We start from the raw sequence: 16,788 nt of genomic DNA, 5'->3' as shown, positions 1-16,788 counted from the left end.
GGGGCTGGGGAAGGGGCTGGAGCACAAGTCTGATGGGGAGCGGCTGAGGGAACTGGGGGCGCTTAGTCTGGAGAAAAGGAGGCTCAGGGGGGACCTTATTGCTCTCTACACCTACCTGAGAGGGGCTGTAGGCAGGTGGGGTCGGTCTCTTCTCCCAAGTAGCAAACAACAGGACAAGAGGAAACAGCCTCAAGCTGTGCAAAGGGAGGTTTAGATTGGATATTAGGAAAAAAAAAAAAAAAAAAAATCACTGAAAGGGTGGTGAAGCATTTGAAGAGGCTGCCCAGGGAGGCCATAGAATCACCATCCTTGGAGGTTTAAAAAACAAGTAGATGCAGCGCTTAGGGGCATGGTTTAGTGATGGACTTGGCAGTCCTGAGTTAACAGTTGGACTTTATGATCTCAAAGGTATTTTTGAATTTCAATCTGAATGATTTTATGCTTTGTCCTTCACTTCACGCAGAAGTACCAAACTGCTGTTCTTCCTTTAAGCACTGATAGCTTAAATGATGCCATTAGAAGAGCTGACAGACATACTGTGTGTGAGTTAGAGGGAAACCAGAGCCCAGTACACAAACCCACAGCCAGCACTTGCAGAAAAGTCAGCTGCAGACCTACAGTAATCACCACAAAGTTTTAAATAAAGGAAATTCCCCAGAGAATCCCATTGTCAAAGTAGTAGTTCCTGTCCTCTGCTGATAACCTGGAAGGAAAATGTATGGAAAAGAAAAGGAACTACTTAAGGTATAACCTGTTCTTCTGTAAGCCTTTTTGCCCTGCTGTAATATTCATTGAATACAACAGGAAAACTTTCTCCAACTTTCAGTAAACTTTGGATCACACTATTTTTGGACTTCAGTTCTCTGTTTTAGAAGTTTCAAGACAGTATTTTGCTGTTGGTACAATTGCAACAGAAATAAATTTGGCTGTTAGGGCCAAAACGTACCCTGATGCCAAGACAGAGACCATATGTAAGGTATCGTCTGTCTGCTCAGTGCTGGAGATTTTATGGTCAACTTGCATAGGTTTTGTTGTTGTTGTTCAAAAGTAGTTTTGAATCGTAAAAACCAAAGTTGAAAATGATAAAGTTTAAATTTTCCAGCATTCTCAGATCTATAAATCCAAGAGGAAGATACCACAAAGCTCAAACAGCTTCAGTTTGACTAATGAATTTTGTAGCAGAACAGTGTCAGCAGGTACCTTCACATGCTGGACTGTCATCTGGCTTGGCTCTGTGGCTCCTTTGGACCACACTGCTTTGCACCCTTCAGCTGGAGGGCAGAGTGTGCTTTGCACCAATGAAAGCAAGAAAGTAAAAGGGAGTATCTTGCTCAACTAACAAACCCAGTCCTTAGACAGTGTGAAACACCTTTATTTGGAAACCCATCAAAGCCTCCAGCAGGTTTTTGCAAGAGACTTGGAACAAGTCAGAGAGCTCCAATGTAGGTCACTGTGATGCAAATAAGCAAGACGTACAACCCCGTGAAGTTTTGGCAATACTCCCAAGGGGACACCTAGTGTAATCTGGATGTTGCTTCCCCAGCCTTTCACAACTATGTAGATGTTGACCCATCATCTACATTTAATTCACCAAATAAACTATAACCAAAAGAGGAGAAAATCCAACCAGTGACTTATATTGCAGAAAGCTAAAGATACTGAACTTAACTCTCCCTGGCCAATAACAGGAGATTAAGAGCATAAAGCACTCTTTCCAACCCAGCACTGGCCCAGAGTCAGCAGTGTACAAAAGGGGACATAAAGCATGGGTCTTGCAAGCAAAGTAGGTTCAACCAGTCTTTACAAATTCATCACAAAACTTCTGCGTGCTCCATGCTATGTTAGTAGTACATTATAGCAAGAGCTCCAGGCCTGGTTTGTGCAAACATCCAAGTGTGCCACCACTAAAACGTTGCCTGTAAGAAAAAAGAATTAAGCCTCTCAGTTTTCCCACTCAGGGTGACGACACCACTGTTAGTTCCACATCCTGCACTGCTACCAGCAGCCACTACCCGGCACGGTACAAATGGCAATGTGTCATTAATGTGACATGAATAAGAAGAGTGACTGGATGAAAAAGAAGGGCATAGCTTGACGTAAGTAGCAGTGTAGTGGACAAAAACCTTACATCATTACTTCTTAGTAAGGAAGCACTCGTGAGTCTACGTTTAAACTAAGTACCTGAAATATTAGTTTGGTTGAATGTCTTGCCCCTTGGAGTAATGCACTTAGTAGTTTCTAGATACGTATTCTAAACTAGACTTTGTATAAGCATTTAAGTGTCTCAGATGAAAAGCATTCATCCAGCATGTGAATGTCTCCCTGCCTCCAGAACCCTGCACGAGATTCAGCTGAGAGGCAAGTTATGGAAACCCTCACCCACAAACCACAGGATTCAGGCTCAGACCGCAAACGGTCACTCGTTCCCAAAACAGGCATGTAGTGCATTAGAAAAGACAAAGATCTGCTCATCCATAAATCAAAAAGTGAACTTCCCCTGTGAATGCTCCTAGGTCTGAGGAATCCAACTAAAAGACAGTTTAATCTTCATAACTGCCATTGCAACCTTTCTGTGCGTGGGCTGTATGTGACCACCAATTGAGAAAAATCTTCACTATTATCCACAGTAAATGTTCTTTGCTATCACTCTTTCTTTTAGGGAATACAGTACCCATTCTTCAAAGAGTGTAAGCCTTCAGCCTGATTTACAAAGTCTCTTCTCTTGAGTTAAGCAGGTGTCAAGAAACAGATATGATTTGGCAAGCTGAAAGTCAGTGCTTAAGTCAGCATCCAACCAGACAGTCAGAGAGACAGACACATACCTCACACAGCTGAGGCAGGGCTCTCAGCCCTGGTGCCATCCTGTGAAGCACCAGAGAGAGTACCAGTAGTGAGTCCAAGGGGCAGCAGAGGCAGGAGAAGGTACTGGAGTGACAGAACTTTGCAGTTGTGTTCTTTTATTGCCTTTCCTTCCTTTTCTCTCCTCAGAATTTTCTTCTATCCTTGATACATTAGAGACCATATTACATTAATTCTTTAGGATACACTACTACTATAAAACTCACTTGTTCTCCAGGTCTTACAGAGTCTTCCCTTTCTCAGCTGAACAGAATTGGGATACCAGCTATGAACAGACACCCCAGCACACCCTCCAAGCAGAACAACTTCACTTCTGCTTCCAACCAGACTACATCCACACTCAGCATGAAGAGCACGGACCCCTTCAAAGCCAGCAACCAGGCCCTGCTGCAGGCAGGTTATGACATAGGGCCCAGGTTGACCCAAGAACTTGCACAAGCCCATCATAGTTTTGCTGTCTTCCATTTGGCATTCAGATGTGAATCAGTGAAAAAGGATAACATTTTAAGTACAAACAAGACAGACTTAAGAGTATGGAAAGAAGAGCTAATAGAGGATAAAAGAGGATCTGAAAGGAGAAAAAAAACAAATATCAATGACTGGAAGTTACTTAAATCATTGTCTCTCATTATTACATATACAGAAAAAAAAAAAAAAACCAACAGAATTCTGGGGGTTTTTTTCAGTGCCAAGAAATTTGACTTGGATTCTTACCTCAGTAAGTCAAAGCACACTCAGGGTAATGCCATTCACTTCAACAGAAGGTCTCTGCACTTTAGCAAGAGCTTTTGAGAATGACATCAAATGCCAGTATACACACTGTCCTTGCAGATGGGCTGCCACCTCCTATAGCTACAGGTTCAATTAAACATGCAGAACCAAAATAGCCCAGGAATCAGTGTCAGACAGTGAAGACAGTGAATGATGGCTGGGAAAGTGCCAAAAGGAACTATTACATCCCTTTCACACATTAGTTTCACATATATCACAAAAGCTCACACAGATAGTGCAGTGTCAGATGGATATTGATCCATCATGACAACAAGTCATCAAACACATGATAAAGGCAATAGGCTGAGATGACCCCTGTAACATCACTAATCCTTTGACTTTGACTGCTGAGGAGTAAGAGGCAAAAAAGCTGCAAATATGGCCAAGACTGAAGGCAGAGGACTGGCTTAGCTGGGCAATTCATCTGACCCAACAGGGAATTTCATCTGTTTTTCACATTCCTTGCTGTCTCCCTAAAGTTACTGTACCATTTCACTGTGTGTTAACTCAGAAGCTGTCTTCCTCTGAAATTATTAGATAATTCACTGCTATTTACAAGTCTATCATTTTCCTACCACATTGGTCAAATTCCTAAGTAATTATTATATCACTCGTTCCAGGTCAGTATGTTGTAGGACAGGATGGGAGTCGATTTAGATTTGTAGGTACATACTTTTTGTGCAAATCTGTACATTTCAGATAGTATGCTTCACTGTTGTGAATCCCATGGGATTTTCTGAAGATGGCTATAAGGCCATCTCCACCTTCAGTAGAACTGTGAGAACCTGCCTAAGCAATAGATCCAAGAAATTTGCTGACAAACATCGAGGGGAAGCAGAGCAGGGTGTTTTCCTTTACAAACTTGCCAGAGTAGTGTGAAACCCCATGTATTTAGGGGGCAAACATTTAAACTTATAAGACTGGTATTTGTTCTCCCTCATCTCTGTCATTACCCATGCATGGCTACTGCTCCGTCTTTAATATAGACCAGTTTGAGGCACAGGTGGGTCTCAAGCCACGTTCTGTGTCAAATAGATAAGAGAATTCTTTGGAAACAGGACTAGCTCTATTGCTTTTGTGCCAGTCAAGCACCAAACTGTAGTGAGAGTCTCACTTCACTACTGCCTTTGGGCAAGGCCGGGCTAAGATTTGCTGGCTGTTCCTTTAAGGATGCTGAGAGTGGATGTTGTAAGAAAGCCAGCTGGAAATGTTTTCAGAGTTGTCATTAAAGCAAGTAGAAATACCAGAAGAACAGGAAAAGCACAAAACCCAAACAGAGTTCAGTAACTGCAATACGCACAGGACGGCCAGAAGAAAGACTGGAAATAATAAAAGAGGACCTTTCCCTTGGAAGCAAGAAAGGAAGAGCTCCAGCGGACAAGGTATGATTATATATGAACTTCGGAAATCAGAAATTCTGCAGTGACAAGGGAAAGAGGGAGGGAAGAAGAGAGCAGTCCCGTGGGGAACCAGGGGGCTGAGTCATGCTGTGTGGGAGAAGAGCAGACAGCTCTGGCACTAACCAATTAATGGGGGAAAACATAAAACAGGATTGTTTTGCTGCAGAACGACACCAAGGCATCTCACCATCTCTCCAGAAGTTAAGAAAAACCTAGACTTATAAAAAGAAAAATTGACCATAATGGGTCAACTGCATGGGAACATGTTGGATTCCCCTCCACCCTTGAGCACCATAGTATGGATCTCGTTGTCAGAGGTCTGTCCTTATGGATGCAGAAAGGTGCAATGGCTGGGGCTGCAGCAGAGTCCTTCACTGACAGCGAAGGGCTGGGGCGTGAGGCGAGCGCACACCCCGCCGCAGACAGAGCAGCACCCACCTGCTGCTCCCCAAGGGCAGCACAGGCTGCCTCTTGAAGCCCTCAGCCCACTGTGTTTCCTGGCTCAGCACCAGTGGCAGGATTTTTTTCTGCACAGCTGCTTTAATCGGGTGGGAAACTTCTTGCCTGACTTACCTGCCAGCTTAACACAGGTGCCTCAAAAAGTAAATTTACAGGAAAGAGGTACAGGTCTAGCAGAAAACCCAGCAGTGCATGTGCTGGGACTGGAGCGATGCAGTGACCAGGGCACACCTGAAGTTTTTCTGCATGTAGCTCAAACCAGAGATTACTGCACATGGTGGCACAGCCCTGCCACAGGCAGGCAGCATCAGAGGTGCAGCACAGTGCCCTGCGAGCCCTGGGAATACAGCGGTCTGCCCCACTCACTTCCCAAGGTACAGGGCATCTCGAACAGGTCTATGAGACCTGCTGCCTTTGTGTCACGCAGCCTGCCAGGGGGAGAGCAAACATTGCAAGACCCAAAACAGGCGAGCACAGCGCCTAGGCTGGGAAGGGAAAAAAATAGCCTGCCTATATCAGAGCTACCTTGCACAAGTATTTTTTATTACAGTGTTAGAGATTCTCTTCATCCCCCTTCTTGACACCTTTCTCGGAACTTCTCGGTACCACATGAAGCATTCACAGGGCATTAGGGCATCGTATTACTTTAAGGATTATCATGGGGAAGGAAGGTCGGGGGATGTTGTGTGACTAAGCCAGTGTGATCCTGGGCAGGGCCAGAACTGGTCCTGCCAAAGCCATGTTTGGAGCAGAAGCTATTACAACAGCTGAGGAGGAAGGAGGGGCAGAAGTGCTGCTTCCCTTGAGCGCCCTGGGTCTCACATTCACCCCATACACGTTCTTCCTTGGCCGGGGTCATCTTGCCCTCTAGTGGCTCACACTACAGAGCTAAATTCATTTCTGCTCTAAATCCCGTCATGGCAATTGTTTCAGCCATTATACATAAAATTAAATAATTCAAATTCCTTTTGATCTGCACCCATTTCGTAGTGCATCAGGCTATTAGTAAAATGTGCTGTCATGGTGTGAAATTAAAATGCATGATTCCTGCTGCCTTATACATTATATATATATCAGAGCCTATAAGAGTATCCTCTGCCCATCCAATGTGGAGTGATATAGTCAACAGGTACATGAATAATTTTGGCTGTTTTGGAAGAGATCTTTCTTCAGCTTTTACAGAAAGTTTTGAGGGAAAACACTACTTCTTAAAACAAAGGTTTGCCTGGGGGAGGGGGGGGGGAAGTTCATCAGGAGGTAAAATAGATAAAATTCAAAAGTAGAGTGATGGAAATCCCAGCTGGTAAGAAACACTGAGGGCTCCAAAAGATAAACTGTACACATGCCCCCATTACACCCATTTTGACTTCTTTTTGGGCTCTGCCCAGTGGAGTCAAAGTTTAATTTATTCCATAAATCTCAGCTAGAGACAAGAGCAAAAAAACCTGCTTCATTTAATTTTAGTGTGAACTATTACCTTCCGTGACCACAAATACATTTTTTTTTATAGACTGAAAATAGGATGTCTGTATCCGAAGTGGATTTCTGACACAGTGAATTCCAGCTGAGGATCTGGCCTGACATTCTTTCTGTATCTGTTAGTGACTCTCATCTGCTGGGGTCCAGAGTTACCAGCTCTCTGTGACAGGAAAGGCACAGCACACCTAGGAGGCAAAGGAGAAAAAACAGCAGTTGTGAACTAAGTACTTGTCATTCAACATGGTGCTTGGCTATGATCAGTGCTCAACCCTCTTCAGCAGCTTTTGCCTCGAAAGGCTTTCGCTGTGGTTAGCTTTGTCAATGCAGATTGAGTGACAGTGTCATTTGTCTCAAAGTTAAAGACCTTCCAAGTCATTTTTTATACACTGTTTACAAAGACAGAGAAACAGCAAACAAATGTAAGGAAAAGCTGTTCACTTAAAGTTAAGAAGAAAAATGTTTCCGAACTGCCAGCCTCTAAAGAGCACTCCTTAGCATTAGAAACCACAAAATAAAAATCAATTACCAGACATCTTTGGGCTTGCATGGGCAGTATCATCCTTCTAACAAGCTTTCTTTTCAGCTTTGCTGCAGAAGCCATGGGCTGCTGCAAGCAAGAGAAAAGCAAAACCTGGACTTTTCCCACCTTGATCCTCTGCCTTTATGGATTCTTCTGCATGATGAAACCATCAGAACCTTTCCTAACACCCTATCTAACAGGACCAGATAAAAACTTGACCACAGATGAGGTACAGTTTTACTCTGCCTTTTATTTATATGGAGCAGCAAAAATAAGAAAGTAAAATTTAAAGTTTTTGAACAAAGATAAAAACCAAAAAAAAGCACAACTGTAACCAGCTTTGGCAGGTTACAGTTTGCAGCAGATGGCATAAATAAAAGATCCATTTGCCTGCTCAACAGTTACATGCCACTTCAGTGTGGTTATATATTTTATTAATTCCTTCGAGTAAAAACTTTCTTCTACAAACTCATTTAAAATAAATGAGCTTCCTTTCCCCAAGAATTACAACATGGATTTCCTCTTCTCTCCTAGGTTACCAACCAGATTTTCCCAGTCTGGACATACTCCTACCTTGCGCTCCTTTTCCCAGTCTTCCTGGTTACAGACTACGTGCGCTACAAGCCCGTCCTCCTCCTCCAGGGCATCAGCTTCATCGTCACGTGGCTCTTGCTCCTCTTCGCACACGGAGTGGTGGCCATGCAGCTGGTGGAATTCTTCTACGGGATGGTAACAGCCACCGAGGTCGCCTATTACGCCTACATCTACAGCGTCGTCAGCACCGATCGCTATCGGAGAGTGACGAGCTATTGCAGAAGTATCACCCTTGCTGCAGCCACCGCTGCTGCCGTGCTGGGGCAGCTGCTGGTTTCCTTGGCAGACGTATCCTACTTCCACCTTAACGCCATTACCTTGGCCTCTGTCTCCCTGGCATTCGTGTGCTCCTTTTTCCTCCCGATGCCTCAGAAGAGCATGTTCTTCCACAGGAAAGACATCTCCCAGACTCCCCCAGGAGCAGACCAAGCTGCGGCTGCACCCGACCCCCCCAGGCCGTCGCGCTGCCAGGAGGACAAGAGCTCCGCACCCGCTGCCAGGGGACCGGCACCCGAGCGGCAGGATGATACACCCAGCCCCCAGCAGCACGTGCTGCGGGTACTGGTGCAGCTGAGCACCGACCTGAGGGATTGCTACAGCTCCAGGAAACTGCTGTACTGGTCCCTGTGGTGGGCGCTGGCTACGGCCGGCTTTAACCAGGTGCTCAATTACATCCAAGTGCTCTGGGACTTCAGAGCCCCCTCCCACAGCTCTGCGGTGTACAACGGAGCTGTGGAGGCACTGGCAACTTTCCTGAGTAAGTTAGCGTCTAAGCATCGAACACAACGATGGTCTCTAAAAGTGTTCTACAGTAAAACTTTTAAAGTGCCATTCCATTGCGGATGGTCGAGGAAGCCAGTGTATGCATTGTGCATTCAAGACCTGGTGCTTTGATGTACAAAGCAGCTTGAATGTGAGCTATGCTATTTTTCTGTAGGACTGGGGCACCCAACTTTATCCTGCCGGTATGCAGAGAGTGTACAAGTCATGCAGACTTTACATCTTTACATTCAGCTGCTAAATACATTAGAGCTGGTAACTCTGCAGAGGCACCTGCATTTCTTTAGATGAGGTTGTTGACTCCCCCCCCCCCGCCCCCCCCAGCAAGTATCACACAGTTCCCATAACAATGGTATCAGCTTACACAGATGAGAGGATTTTTTCATAAATATTTTACACAAGAACATAATCCTCTCATTAAGATCTTTTTGTAGTGAAATGCTCTTGTGCAGCAGGATGGAAAAATTTTTAGTCATTCAAGATACAGAGATTTTACTGAAAAAGACATTGAATTCATTACAGTAGTGACGTTAATCATTACTGTTGCAGGAGAAGCAGAAGCCCACACCATATAAGCAAATTAATGTTATCAAAAGGTAACATCAGAGGATACCACGACCTGGCAGTGTTTCACAAATTCATATTGTGCTGCTGTAGAGAACTTGTACAAGACATTGGGTTGTGATCCACCAGGGAAAATAAACATGTCTACATCATACCTGGTCATTCAGTTTACCCTTACAGTAATTAAGAAGGATACCTCTAAGATTAAAAATTACTCATCTGGAGGTAGGCAACTAAATTGACCAATTGAATAATTAATTAGAAACAGTTAACTCTGTAGTATCTACTCCTTGATTAATTCCTCTCTGTCATGGAATTGCCTATTTCTCAATGTAGAGTTGAAAAGTTTTAAAATTGTATGAGACCCCTACGATGGGTAATCAGGTGGCTTACCTTCACAACAGATGTCTCTTGGTAGCCAGCCCACCAAAAGCACAGTACCTATCCCTTCTTATTGCCCTGAATATACTCACTTGATGCCTCATAAAACTCCATTTTTTGACAGCTTAGCCCCTTTAGGAGCCGCACAAAACTAAACTCTTAAGCTAGAAGGTTCACTAGCTTAGCTGTAAAGTAAGCAAATAGAAGCTGGAAGAATCGTTCTTCTTGAGCTCCAAACTATGTTCCTAATTCTCTTGCTGGGTACAGACAGCCAATCCTTCTACATAACTGTTTATCCTGTTTTATATCCAGTGAAGTGAAATAAAACATTAAGAATAGAATGGCAGAGACTGATTTATGCAGTTATCTAAAAATGACTACTCATCTGCACAACTTCAAAAGTGATTAGAAATGCTTTCAAAACACTTCAGAAATACTCTGCTTCACCATTCAGCATTGCGTTTTGGCATGTGAGGGTGGCAAGACTCAGTGACACAGGCTATAGAACGGGTACAATATTTACATGGGTTTTTTTCCTCTTTTTCTAGGCTCTGTAACATCTTTTGTAGTACAATATATGAAAATTAACTGGGACCTTTTTGGAGAACTGGCGTTAGGGATCTTCTCTGCCATAGATGCTGGTTCTCTTTTTCTCATGTACTTCACTACCAACATCTGGGCATGCTATGCTGGCTATCTCGTTTTCAAAGCATGCTATATGTTCCTCATAACGATAGCAACGTAAGTATAAAAACCTCACCGTGCTGCCATTATGCACAGAACACTAACCATACTTTAAGTTTCTTTTGGGCATCCCTCCTCTTACTCAGAGGCAGCTGATCTAATGCTAGACATAACTGTTTAGGTAAAGACAAAGACATTTAAATGTCTGTTATGTTGGGTTTGTTCTAAACAACCATCAAAGAAAAGGTATTGAAAGGACATAGAACATCTACATAGGCAGAAATTAAACAAGGTAAAACGTATCTTTATTACTAAAGGCAACAGTAACAGCACAACTCGGAAGCTATTTTCCTCCTTCCTGGCATGGAAGACGCAAAGTAAATAATAGGGACAAGCATGCCTTGACCACCATCCCTTACGATCCCCTTTTTAGCTTGCTATGAACTGCAAGAGTGCAGGAAAAGATTTGGCATAGAGTGTTCCCCAAATTAACTATATACATATAATTCTTAATGATATTATGATGTAAAGAAGGAATAAAAGAGAACACTGGACACTAACTCAGACCAGATCCCTTAGGAGACCAAGCTATTCTGTTGTCAGAAATGGAGAAATAAAAAGAATATAAATAACAAAGATTATCTATAATCTGTTTAATAAATAAAATTTTTCTTTATATTAATGTCTAAAGACATTCCAAAAAATAACAGATGCATTTTTATATCAAAACCCAAAATTATTCAGATACCATTTTAAAAAAATGCTAAAACTGTAATGCATGACAAGATTATGCTCATCTTGAAATTGAAGCCAAGTAAATCCTCTGTTTTCATTTTGGTGGGTTGTTAGTACATTATAGTGGATCACACCTGGACTATTTCAACACAATTTACCAAAAAAAAAAAAAAAAGTAAAAGCTTGCACAAAAATCCCTGCTAACAATCAATGAAAAGAATACTGCGGGAATAACACCCTCTTGTTCAGACAGAAACCCTGGAGGTCAATATTGCAAGGAAAGGTGTTCTGATTGTTGTCAAAGATATTGCAAGAAAAATCTACAGGCTCTTGACAGAAATAAACAGTATGCTACCTCCACTGTCAAGCCACAAAGCAAAAAGTGCCTCACATCATCACAGAAAAGCTGGTTAGAAGATACCCTTTGTGACTTCTAGTCTAACCTCCCAGCCAGGGCAGAGCTCCTGCCAATGCCAGATCAGGTCATGGTTTTGTCTGGCCAGGTCTTTGAAAGCCTCCAGCCATGGAGACTTCACAACCAGTCTGGCACAGTCCATCAAGGTAGAGAGGCAACAAAGGGGAAGGTTAAAGCGATCTGATGTTCTACTAGATAAAGCAGGTCACCTGATAACATGATTTGCAAAAGCAACATGGAAAAGTACAAAAAAAATAATGCAAATACACTATGGTAGTCAAGACTTTTTGTTTTAGAGAAATCAAGGAAGCAAACAAATAAATGAAACGCCATTTACTCTGTCTTGATATATCATCCGCATGAATTGTTTCTCTTCATCAGCTAAACAGAGAGCAACAGCCTTCCACCCGGTGTGAATTAACTGACCTGCCAGTCTCACATTAGCTTCCAGATTGCAGTCAATCTGAGCATGGAACGCTACGCCTTGATGTTTGGATTCAACAACTTCGTTGCAATGGTGATTCAGACCATTCTTACGGTTGTCGTTGTGGATTCGAGAGGCCTAGGACTGGACATAGTGACTCAGGTAAGTGCTATTAACTTACTTCCTATTTACTGCTCAGCCAATTCATCTTCAAAGGTTTACAAAGAAAGAAATCGCTATGCCAAAAAGCAATTTCATTCCGTCTTTATTCTGTAGAAAACTAGACATCTTGCTCTTCCCTTGTGTCAGCCATCATTCTTCCCTTTTGTCTTTTAGTGCAGCATTAAAGATTACAGATGCTGGCCTTTGACATTTTAAAGGCAGATATACCAGAGTGTAAATAATCAGGCCCTGCTACCCGACCAGCTTTTCTTAATAGGACACTGAATAACACCCCCTCTGCCCAAAAACTCAGGCTGGTTTTCTCAGACACAGAATCAACACAACTGCATGTTGTTAAGGGAGTTCAATACCACGAGACAGAGCCTGGATTACTGGAGTTATCTGAGCTCAAGTGAAAACACCACTAAGTCACAGACAACGTTTGCTCCTGAGCTGATCTCCATGTGAATAATAGAATTTTCAGCCCATAATTTGGGTACCTACTTTGGGGTGGGATAGCCTATTTGACAACAGTGTCCCTAATTTCTGTCAGCCCAATTCCACTCATATTGGGGTCAACTGAAACGTACTGACTTCTGCATTTCCTCAGCTGGGATCTCAGCTGGGGCAGCTTCCTGCTCCCACGGATCTGAAGATGACTAAAGCTGTTCAGATATTCGGCACAGAGAAGGCAAGAGCTACTTTAAAAGATTAAAGTCTGAATTCAAACTTTAAAATTAAGTACAGGAATATGTAGGCAAGTAACAATTACAACTTCATAAATAGCCTTGCCAGTGTTGTTGGAAATACTTTTACAAAGTCTGGTATATTTACTGAAGCCAGCGTGGTGACAGCACTGAAATGTGCAAGTAAGAGCAAAAAAGAACCGAGAGACTCCTCACTTACGGTATTCGTGAGTATGTGGGTAATGAAGCTACTTCTACATTTTGCGCTAATAGGAAAAAATCCTATTCCTATCCCTCCCTGCCTCTGATGTTTATTAAGAGGCATGAGGATTGAAACAAGAGGCAGTTCTTCATTCCTCACAGATCTGCTGTTTGCTGGAAAAGCTAAGATTTCAGTTAATCACAAAGCAAAACCTTGAACATAGAGAAACTGTGCCAGAACACAGGTAAACAAAAATAACAGAGTATCTGTCACATCCAGAAGCAACAGCATTTCCCTAATGTGTTTTTCATTAATTCTGCTTTTTCTCTCCCCCTCCCAGTTTTTAATTTATGGCAGCTACTTTGCAGTCATAGATGGGATTTTCTTGATCAGAAGTATTTACATGCTTGTCTCAAGCAAATGCAAAAGGAAAACAGCAAGATCCTGCAAAGAGCACCTGAACCATGCTGCACACGAATCAACAGAGCAGATTGTAACTGGCGATATGACACGGCTGTAGGAGTCAGGCAGACAGGCTCACACGGCCAGGCACTCGTGGGAGAAGAGCTCCTACGGCAACATGCAGGGAACAGCGGTGCAAGATGAATGTACAACACAGCTCAGAAAAGCTACGCTGAATCATTACAGCACTTCATTACAACATATACCAGCTAAGAGATCACCATAATGGCACTGTACCGAGAAGAAAAGATATGTTGCTTCAGATTCTTATTTACTTGCCTATAAATAGCTTTACAGCAGTAGTTTATACACAAGAGCAGAGCAACCCCACACCTTGGCATCCCACCGTGCACAACGGCAAAGATCAGAGTTCACCTTGCCTTGCTTGTTCTAGCTCTTGTGTACGGTGCTGGCAAGCTGCTGCCATGCACGTGTGCTCATGCATGCGGCTGAAGGGTCTGTCCCCTCCCCCCCACATACCTTGTTCTGAACCAAGGAAGAAGGGATTGTGTTTGCATCATTATATTCTTTCCTACCTAACCACGGGCAATTCTGTGACAGGCTCTCCCTTCTAATTTAAAAACCCATGTCAGAAGCGGGCCTTTTGTACACAACAGTGCAGAACAGCAGGGTTTGCGCAGCCTCCCTGAGAAGGTTCGCTAAAACGCTGCTAAACCACAGTTGTTGCTTGGCCCGCATGTGAAAGCTGCAACCTAACCACTGTGCTGAGTCCATAGCAATCTCAGCTCAGAAGGGAAAAACTGAAGAGTCAAAACCAAATGAAAGAGTCCCACTCTGTTCTTTGTGCTTCCACTAAAATTAAATTCAGGACTGAGTGTCTTCCTGTTTCAACATGAAAACAAAACAATATCAAAGGCGTTGAGTAGTACTAAAACCAGAGAAGTACATTGTGGTGAAATCTGGCCAGTTCCGCACAGGCAAATTCCAGGTTAACGTGAATTTCCAAGAAAATGTATAACTGAAATACAAAGCTAGCATCATGCATGCTTTTGAGTACCAGATGAAGGAGGTCCACTAATCCTGGCCAACAATTTGGCAGGGTCAGCACCTCAGAACTTATCAAGAAGCTCCAAGTCCTACAGCTAATTTAGTTCAACACAAAAGACAGTTAATCCAAGAGAAGAAAAAAAAAATACTATAAATGAGTTTGCATAGTGAATGCCTAATATAAATTATATCCATATGTTAAAGTTCTTTCTGTACTGCTGTTTGCTTCTAGCTTCCAATAGCTACATCTAATAAAAATAGAAAATACTTAGCATCTACAGAATAATATTTTTCCTGTAGACACACAAGCTGTCATTTGTACAGACACATGTGCTTTTCATACAACTGTCACATACTGCAACTAGACAAACTGCCCAGGGGCAAGAGCAGGTGGGAGAGAAGCAATTTGTTTGGTTTCAAGTGGCCAGAAGAATCTGTAGGATGTGACCAAATAAACCCAGCTAATTTTCTAGGCTTTTTGTTTACTGTTGTGCATCATGTGGACATTCTCAGTTTTAAACTGACTCTGAGCAGAACAGTTTAACCAATGCGGTTGTAAAAGCGGGAGATGTACTTTGTCCCCATTTCTTCAGACACGAATGTCACGCTCTCAGTTCCACAGTAATTAAACACACTCGCTGCTTATTGGAGACTAAGTCCAGTAGAGGCAAGGACTGTTTTACTTTTCTTTGTGAGCAGGAATCCAATTTTGAGACATTTTTTTAAAGAACTAGGTGCCAGTCCTGGGTGAGAAGCTAACTAGGATTTGTGTTTAAATGAAAAAGAAGAACTTGGTATTTCCAGTTTCGTGGTCTCAAACTGCCTTTGGTACAGAAAGCTCACAAATATTTCTCCCTATGTAGTATCTGACAAAAGGAAAGGAATCAGCAACATGTGAAACTTTTTGCCGTTATTAAAATAAATAATGATAGTAGTAAGCTGCAGGAAAAACTGATAAAATAACAGTTAAAATTCTGTTCTGAGCTGGTCAGAACTCACTGCCTTCCATGAGGACGGGATGCCACTAAGGAGCAAAGGAACCAAGCAGGCACCATGTATTTGGTTTGCAGCTGTAGAGAATACCATCTTCAGAAAACAGATCAGACAAAAAAAATAAATTCTATTCCTATTCTCTCGAATTTCCAAAAGAAAGATTTTGAGGTTGCGAGCTAGGGGGGAGCATTGGCAGCATGGGGGGTGGGGTGGGGGTGGGGCAGCGCAGGAATAGGGCAGCTTGTAGGAGTGGACATGATACACTGGAGATGGAAAAAACAGCGAGAGAAAGGTAAAGCCTTATGTTACCCTGGGGTTTCGGCTGTGAATTGGTATTAACCCAGCAATCAGCTAAAGATTTTATCCAAAACAGTAAGATGCACACGTCTGCCTGTGTGTTCAAGTACATACACACATGCTTCGGAAGGGACATGGTTGAGGTTTGGAAGTTTACAGGCAACACCAGAACCACAGGCTCTCTAGCTCTGCAGAGCAAGGAAGCTGAATAAAGCCACCTCTCCTTGCAGCTTTTAGTATTAAGTGCTTATCTTTCTCCTGGCACACTAAAGGGTTCCACGTAAACAGGAAAATCCACAGCTCAGCGCATTGCTTCCCATAGCTACAGCCCCCCAAATACACACTAACTGCCTTTGAAACTTACAGGGTTTGGGCACAAGTCTTCCATCGAGATACAGCCCAGCATGCTGACGAGGCCAGTTCTGGCCAACAAAGCAGCAAATAAATTGTATCTTTATATTCAAAGCAAGCAGGTTATCAGCCAAGCACTGTGCAGGACAGCAGCGAAATGGGGGTCAGCAGCCACCCTTCAGCAGGCCAACAGACCTGCCCAGCAGCACCTTGCCTGTGGTTCTCTCCTTTCTCAGAAGCCACTTCTCAGGCAAATAAGGAGAATGAAACGCCGAGGAAAGCGTGGCTTCTCTGAGCGCTCACCTGCCTGGCTGCACTACAGACTCAGCCGTGCAAGAACTTTCCGTACCTGCAGAACCAGAGCAGGCTCTGCCGCGCTCACAGAGCTGCCCTGGGTGGTGGCACGTGGGGCTGGCCCCGTCTGCCGAGCCACAGCGCTTGTGCCTGCATTCACCACACACCCCGCTGCCAGGCTTCAGGGTCATTTCCATCTTCTGACAAACCTTGGAAGACGTTAGGAGCCCCATCTACAAAAAAAAAAAAAAAAAAAAGGGTAAAGAAA

The 16,788-nt window shown here is 43.3% G+C and overlaps 1 protein-coding gene across 1 annotated transcript; it reads left to right on the top strand.

The window, feature by feature from the left end:
- Positions 1 to 7,501: 7,501 nt before the first annotated feature.
- Positions 7,502 to 15,738, top strand: LOC102055561 (thiamine transporter 2). The gene is made up of 5 exons (XM_005443670.3): positions 7,502 to 7,717; positions 8,023 to 8,839; positions 10,356 to 10,548; positions 12,086 to 12,227; positions 13,456 to 15,738. Exons 1-5 carry the CDS (start codon positions 7,514 to 7,516, stop codon positions 13,633 to 13,635), a joined length of 1,536 nt encoding a protein of 511 aa, XP_005443727.2. The 5' UTR covers positions 7,502 to 7,513; the 3' UTR covers positions 13,636 to 15,738.
- The last annotated feature ends 1,050 nt before the right edge of the window (positions 15,739 to 16,788 follow it).

The sequence above is a fragment of the Falco cherrug genome, chromosome 11 (assembly GCF_023634085.1).
Source record: "Falco cherrug isolate bFalChe1 chromosome 11, bFalChe1.pri, whole genome shotgun sequence".
Classification (NCBI taxonomy): domain Eukaryota; kingdom Metazoa; phylum Chordata; class Aves; order Falconiformes; family Falconidae; genus Falco; species Falco cherrug.
This window is presented reverse-complemented; position numbering and strand designations above follow the sequence as displayed.